Here is a 6,966-nt window from a genome sequence, read left to right on the forward strand (position 1 = left end):
TGGGCACTGTCACCGAATGTGTTTGAGGCTAGTCTGAAAACAGAACTCAAGGCCTCCATGTGGCTCCTGCTAATGCAGCTTAGGCCCCTTTTAAAATGCTTGTCTATGGCACTTCTGTTTGGCCAGCTCAAGGAGGTCGCCTGACCAGACCAGCCACACAGTATTTTTAGTTGTCTCCCCCTCTCCTTGATTGCTATTGGTATTTTTTTTTTTAAGAATTACTGTACTTTAACTTTATTTATTTTACTTATTTTAATTTGACCAGAGAAGGACAGAGTGAAAGAGAGAGAGAATGAGAGAAAGGGAGAAAGCAAGCCATAAGGTCCAGGGCTCAAACCGTGGTCGGCCATGTGGAAGTCCAGAGCTCCCAACCACCACGCCACCAGCTGGCCCACTGTTGGTATTTTTAGGAACTTAAACCAGTTGCCACCTGGCACGATTCTTTTTCCCCGTAAGTCTTATCTCCCCCACAGGACCTGGATCGGTGAGGTGGTGGTGATAGATAATGCTTGGATAGCATGTTGGAGTTTTCAGAATAACAGAGAAGTTATGTGTTCAGTCTCCATTGTTCCTTGCAACAGCCCTGTGGAATAGGCAGGACAGGGGTGAGTATTTACCCCATTTCGCAGAAGAGGAAACTGAGCCTCAGAGTCGAGGTTATCTCACACAACTAGTGGGAGGGGAAGGTAGTTTTGGGTCCAGGTCTTTGAGTACTTATGGTCATTTTTCTCCCCAAGTTTTTATTTTTTAAATTTCTTTCACAAGAGCTAGAGAGAAACACATGTACAGACGTGGACACACACAGGTCCCATAACGGGGTTCCATGTCGTGATTCCCACATCTGGCCTCTCCCAGCCAATCAGCATCACAAGCACAGGCATGTGTGACAGTGTGGCCAGGTCAGCTGATCCCAGGTCTCCACATGGCTTCCCATGTGGCAGAGCATCACACTGCTTGTCACTGGGGCTGGGCTATGCTCCATGGTCGTTGATAGCCAGGCAGGGACATTCGGAATTTTGTGTTGTGTGAGAGGCAGCAGGTAGCTGTGGCAGGCTATGGCAGGAGGGCCCTCCCCAGGTGAAACTGCGATGAAGCTCGGAGGTACTAGGCTGAATCCTGAGTTGTTCGCTGTCGTCCTGGGCTCATTCTGAAAGGGGGCTGACTCTAGTGCCGGGTCATGGCCTCCTGGAGACCCACGGAGACCCAGCCTGAGATTAATAGTGTCAGGAGCTTTCGCTTGCTTCAAGAGTGAAGACCTAAGCCGGGCCCCAGAACCACAACGGCCTGCCGTGTCCGAGCTGAAATTATTCTTACTAAAAATATTAGCGTATTGAGAGAGCAGAGATTTGACTCAATGAATCTCAGCTTTTCACCTATAAGAAATAGGACGCTGGCCAAGTCCCTTTGCCTGTGAGTTTTTGAAAGAAGGCTCAAATGAGATTCTGCATATCCAGTAACAGGGCCCGCCACACTGGTAGGCATTTACTGAAGGTCTTGTCGGTGTGTAAGTAAAGGTGAGCAGTGGCAAGTCACGATAGGGCTGGTGGAGTCCTGCAGGTGACTAAGCTGAGGTCGGAACCTGGACCTTGTTCCCAGGCCACACTGGAGCAAGTGTTCCGATTGTCACCTGACTGACTCAGGTTCTATGGGGAAGGGCTGGCACCAATTTTCAGGAAATCTGACTTCTGAGTTCCAGTTCAGCTGCTCTCCAGCTTGAGTGCTTTGACCCCGCCTCAGTGTCTTTGTCTGTCATGGTGATGGAAAGAGCCTCCCAGTAAGGGAGGTTTGTAAGCAGTTGGTGGGAAGGTTGTTCAGGCCAAGGTGCAGTGCAGGTGGGAGAGCCCGGTTTCTGCTCGGGCTTCTTGGGCCAGTGCCACCTCCCAGTCCTAGGAAACTGGGGCAGACTTCCTTCCCTGTGGCCATCTGCGAATCCTCCTGGCTCCTGAGCTCAGGGAGCTCACAGTCTAGTAGGAAGAGACTGGCGGGAAGTGAAGGCTGGACAATGGCCTATGGCCCTCCTACATCAGAATAGCTTATGAAGGAGCCAGGCTGCCTTGGTTCCCTTCCCTCCTGATGACTGTGGCCAAGACGGCCACCTCCTGTACTCGAGTTTCTCCCCCTGTGCCTTCCTACCTTGGCGGATGGTGGTTCAATGGCGTTCTTCCACGCAAAGCTCCTGATATGGTCCTGGCAGGTGGTATGTGCTCAGTGCTCACTGCTGCTGTTGTGGGGCAAAACTGGGGAATACAGTGCTACCTCGGGGGTGTCCGTGGCTCACAGATTCTAGTGCACGTGCCCTCAAGTAGCAGTAGGCTGCACCGCAAGGAGAAATAGAGCCTCACTGCCCCTAAACAGGCATTGAAGTTGTGGTACCAGCGCGTCACTTGGGGTGTCTGATGGTTGGTCTGCGGGGTCCCGCCTTTCTCCTTGGGTTGTCTGGGAAGAGGGCCCTGTGACTGGCAGAGAGGGATGTAGGCGCTCCCCAAGGACATGGAGAGTGTTGGGGAAGAGTGGGTTCTGTTGTGGAGAGGGTGAGGCCTGTTGTTCAGTGGTGAGTGCTGGACGTGCAAGAGGGAGCATCCGGAGCCGTTGTGGCTGGAAGAGGCACAGCCTATGCGGAAGGGCTTCAGTGCTGAGCTGAGAGCTTGGACTCTGTCCTCTTGGCAGCAGGGAGCCATAGAAGGGTGTTGAGCAGTGGAGGGCCATGGTTAGCTTATCCTGGGGCAGTTGTACACTTCACTCCTGTCCCCTGGAGGTTCAAGGACCTTCTTATCCTCCCCTCCTCACAAAAAAAGGTCAGGAGTTGGGCTGGGCTGTCCTAGCTGTGGTGACCCTGGTGTTCTCTCTCCAGAGAGATCTTGGTAGAAGAGAGCAACGTGCAGAGGGTGGACTCGCCGGTCACAGTGAGTACCCTCTGACCCTGCAGGGCCTGACCTGGTCTCTTAGGCACAAGGACATTCCCCTTCATCTCATGGGCTCTATAAGTACACCCTTCATTTCTGGACTCCAGTCCTTCAGCGGAGTCCTGCTGTAAGAAGTGGATGTCGTGGGAAGAGTCTTGTGATTTGTGGGGGTTACTCCCAGCCAGGGGGAAGGACTCTTCGTTCGGTGAGTGTTACTGCTCACGGGATTCTGGGTGTTTTAGTTACTTCGCTCTGGGTACCTCGAGAGGAGTAGGGAGAGAAGGGCGCTGGACCCTCCAGGAACGGCAGGCCTGGCTGGAAAGGCAGCTCCAGTTCTTGCCCACAGAGTAGCTGGTGCTCAGTGTGGGTGGGGGCTGATCCCAAGCCAGGCCAGCTTGGGGTGGGAAGGAGAGGCATAGCCAAGAATGACCAGGCGCTCCTAAGCTGTGGTGCTCTGAAGGCCAGCCCCGGGAACAGGCTTTCCGGGCGGGATGGGCGCCAACCACCTTCCTATTCCCCAGGTGTGTGGCGACATCCATGGACAATTCTATGACCTCAAGGAGCTGTTCAGAGTAAGTACGGGCAGCACTGAGAGCCTGGGCCCGGGAGGCAACGGGAAGACCCTTTAATTGGGAGTGGGAGACTAATTTGGCCATTGGAAAGGGGACAAGAGGCCTCTAGTTAGATGGACTCTTCTTGAAAATAGGGTCTTAACTAGACAGGATCTCGGGCCACCACTGTGGCAGGGGACCGTTCAGGACCAAGCTGCGCCTTCTCCCTCCAGGTGGGTGGTGACGTTCCTGAGACCAACTACCTCTTCATGGGGGACTTTGTGGACCGTGGTTTCTACAGCGTCGAAACGTTTCTCTTGCTGCTGGCACTTAAGGTGAGAACGGCTGACCCCTGGCCACTTCAGGCCGGGTCTGTCTGCGTCTTTTCTGTCGCCTTCTCCCGCTCCGACCACCCCAACTTGGGGTTGTGCTGCTGCTGCCGATGGACAGATTCCGCTCAGAGGGTGGTCAGAGAGGTCACCTTATTTAGGGACATCTGCCTGGGCCCTCAGGGACAAGGCTGGCAGCGGCAGCGTTCCAGTAGGGGACGAAAGGTTGCTGTGTTCAGAAAGTGGCAAGTCACCAAGGATGGCCGGATGCTGTACTCTCTGGTGGGGGAGGTGGTAAAGGGCTGGGTATCAGCAGGCCTTAAATAACTTGCGAAGGACTTGGGTCTCTTCTGGCAGGTGAGTGAGCCTTTGGGTTTGTAGTTGATGAGGAGGGGACATTGTGTTTGCATTCCCTGGAGGAGGGAAGAGGGGCCTGTGAGGTGTATGATGCGACAGGATTGAGGCAAGAGAGGACAAGTCTGGACCGGGAGCGGCAGTGGTGAGGACCGTGGGGCCGGCGGGTGTGTGGAGATGCCAGAGGGTATGGTAGAGAGGCAGCATCCGGACCCCAGCCCTGGCTTGTCTCCAGGTTCGCTATCCCGACCGCATCACGCTGATCCGAGGCAACCACGAGAGCCGCCAGATCACCCAGGTCTACGGCTTCTACGACGAGTGTCTGCGCAAGTATGGCTCGGTGACCGTGTGGCGCTACTGCACGGAGATCTTTGACTACCTCAGCCTGTCAGCCATCATCGATGGCAAGGTAGGCCCCCCACGGGGTGCCATGGCGGCAGGAGTGGTCAGGGAGGCTCTGGCCCTCAGCCTCTCTTCCTTTTGGTCTGGTTCTCCCGGTAGATCTTCTGTGTGCATGGGGGCCTCTCCCCCTCCATCCAGACCCTGGACCAGATCCGGACGATTGACCGGAAGCAAGAGGTGCCTCACGACGGGCCCATGTGTGACCTTCTCTGGTCTGACCCTGAAGGTGAGGGCGGGCGGGCAGGGCAGGCCAGGCTGGCTCTGCCCTTCGCTTGTGGAGACTTAAGCCAATTAAGCCAAGTGCCTTAATTGGGGACAGTCAGGCCAGAGGAATTTGGAGAAGTGCAGGAGCAGGGCTGACCTGCCCAGCTTCCATTCTGGACTGCCAGCTGACTGGACCCCTCGGGAGGAGCAGGGGGCCTAGGTGGCAGAACACTTTGAGCCGGGGGCAGGTAGCGTGCAGATCACAGCCTGGAGGGTATTTAGGGCAAAGTCATGGACTCCCTGCATGTGAAGGGGCTTGGGAACCTGACAGCAGCTTCTTCAGAGATTGGATGCACAGAATGATACCCTGCTGAGCACCCCTCATTTTGTGGGGTTCCCAGATTGAAAACCTAGTCTCCTGAGTACCAGTCCAGGCCTGTCCACTCTTCTCTCTCACACACACAGCACCCATCCTGTCACTGCCACTCCCAGACTGCTCCATTAGGGCATAGAGTGACCTTGCGTCCCATTCAGCTGGGACAGCGCTGTTCACACCCATCGTTACTGGCATGGTTACTCAGTGCTGCCTGTCACTCTCCGGCATGTCCGTCTGGACAGTAAATCATGTGGTCACTGGGACTGTGGCGTCATCCCAGCCAGGCATTCTTCCTGTGGTGCTCTGTGCTCCAGTGTTTGCTGTCCTGTCCCCTAGACTCCCCCTGCCTCTGCCCCACAGGCTTCTGGTTGATTGGGGTGGGAGTGGGAGGCTGGGGAGGGCATTCACCTTAAAGGGGCAGTGGGCAACAAGAAGAACCTTGAGAATATCACCTCCCCATCTTAACCTTATTTACCTCAGACACGACAGGCTGGGGCGTGAGCCCTCGTGGAGCTGGCTACCTGTTTGGCAGTGACGTGGTGGCTCAGTTCAATGCAGCCAACGACATTGACATGATCTGCCGGGCCCACCAACTGGTGATGGAAGGTTACAAGTGGCACTTCAATGAGACCGTACTCACTGTGTGGTCAGCACCCAACTACTGCTACCGGTGAGCCACCTGGGCTGCGTGGGGGCGAGGATGGGGGTCTAGGCTGACCCACCTCTAACGCTGTTGTCTGCCTACTTCCAGCTGCGGGAATGTGGCCGCCATCTTGGAGCTGGATGAGCATCTGCAGAAGGACTTCATCATCTTTGAGGCTGCTCCCCAGGAGACACGAGGCATCCCCTCCAAGAAGCCCGTGGCTGACTACTTCCTGTGAGCCCTCGGCCCCTGCCCCCTCTAACCCCTCTGGCCCTTGGACCACTGTGACTCTGCCCTCTTCCTCAGATGGAGGCTGGGCGTGGGGGGCTGTCCCCGACTCTGCTCTCCCCCCAGAGAGGGCGCTTCGAGGGCGAGGACTTCTCTCTGGAGAGGCTTGGAGCCTTAGCTCCATGCTCCTCCTCCTTCTCCCCACTTGAACTATGAAATTTCCAATAATTTTTTTTTGTTTTTCTTTTTTCCTTTTTTTTTTGTTTGTTTTTAGATAAACATTTTGAGAAAAAGTGAAAAAATTCTAATAAAAGGAGAAAAATGTTCTTTGAGCTTGTGTCAGATGTGATTGGGGATGAGCCGGGCTGCTGGCCTGAGGTGACTTCAGGGCCTTGATCGCCTCAGGGCCCTGGTGCTGCCAGGAAGGCAGGGCTTGTGGCCAGGCAGTAGGCGCAGGGACCGCTTGGGGACTTCCTCAGGGTTAGGCCTAGGGCTGGGTTCCCACAGGCAGCCATGATGAATTATCAGAACAGCTAGTACTGGGGGTTGCTTTCCTGATTTATGTGCAGGTCAGAGCTGGGAACTGGCTGGATCCCCCTCAAAGCCTCTGCTCACTCAGCCCCGCCCAGGGCCAAACACCCAGCGTTTCCTGAGCACCGATGTCTTTTGAGTTTTATTAACAAAAATACTCTGGTCCTGAGAACAAACTGGTGTGGCTCGCACCAGTGGCTAGGGGGTAGAACTTGCCAGAGCCCCAGGGGGAGGCTGGGAGGTGGGGAACCTGGTCTGTGGCCCCATTTGGCCAGGCAGAGCCTCCTTCCATTCACACTGAGGTGAGAGCCGAGAGGGGGAAGCTGGCCCCAGCTGGACTCCCAGCATCTAGGCCCAAGCTTTGAAGCCAGAGGGGGTGGGAGTGAAATCAAAGTGTGAAGTAGGGGGTGGGGGGGCAGGCCTAAGGCAGCCATTTGGTGTAGAT

The 6,966-nt window shown here is 55.4% G+C and overlaps 1 protein-coding gene across 2 annotated transcripts in view; it reads left to right on the forward strand.

Moving 5' to 3' along the window:
- The window catches only part of PPP4C (protein phosphatase 4 catalytic subunit), a 9,958-nt gene extending 3,729 nt beyond the window's left edge, over positions 1-6,229 (forward strand). The window contains exons 3-9 of one of the 2 annotated variants that reach the window (XM_006148214.3): positions 2,852-2,903; positions 3,425-3,475; positions 3,688-3,789; positions 4,373-4,546; positions 4,639-4,765; positions 5,600-5,789; positions 5,871-6,229. In XM_006148214.3, coding sequence (XP_006148276.1) covers positions 2,852-2,903; positions 3,425-3,475; positions 3,688-3,789; positions 4,373-4,546; positions 4,639-4,765; positions 5,600-5,789; positions 5,871-6,000 — 826 coding nt within the window. In that variant the 3' untranslated portion in view covers positions 6,001-6,229. Of the gene's footprint in view, positions 1-2,851; positions 2,904-2,982; positions 3,109-3,424; positions 3,476-3,687; positions 3,790-4,372; positions 4,547-4,638; positions 4,766-5,599; positions 5,790-5,870 lie in introns of those variants that run through there. The other variant, XM_027771737.1, reaches the window with a different exon arrangement.
- The last annotated feature ends 737 nt before the right edge of the window (positions 6,230-6,966 follow it).

Source organism: Tupaia chinensis, unplaced genomic scaffold, assembly GCF_000334495.1.
Source record: "Tupaia chinensis unplaced genomic scaffold, TupChi_1.0 Scaffold000231_1, whole genome shotgun sequence".
In the NCBI taxonomy this organism is placed as follows: domain Eukaryota; kingdom Metazoa; phylum Chordata; class Mammalia; order Scandentia; family Tupaiidae; genus Tupaia; species Tupaia belangeri.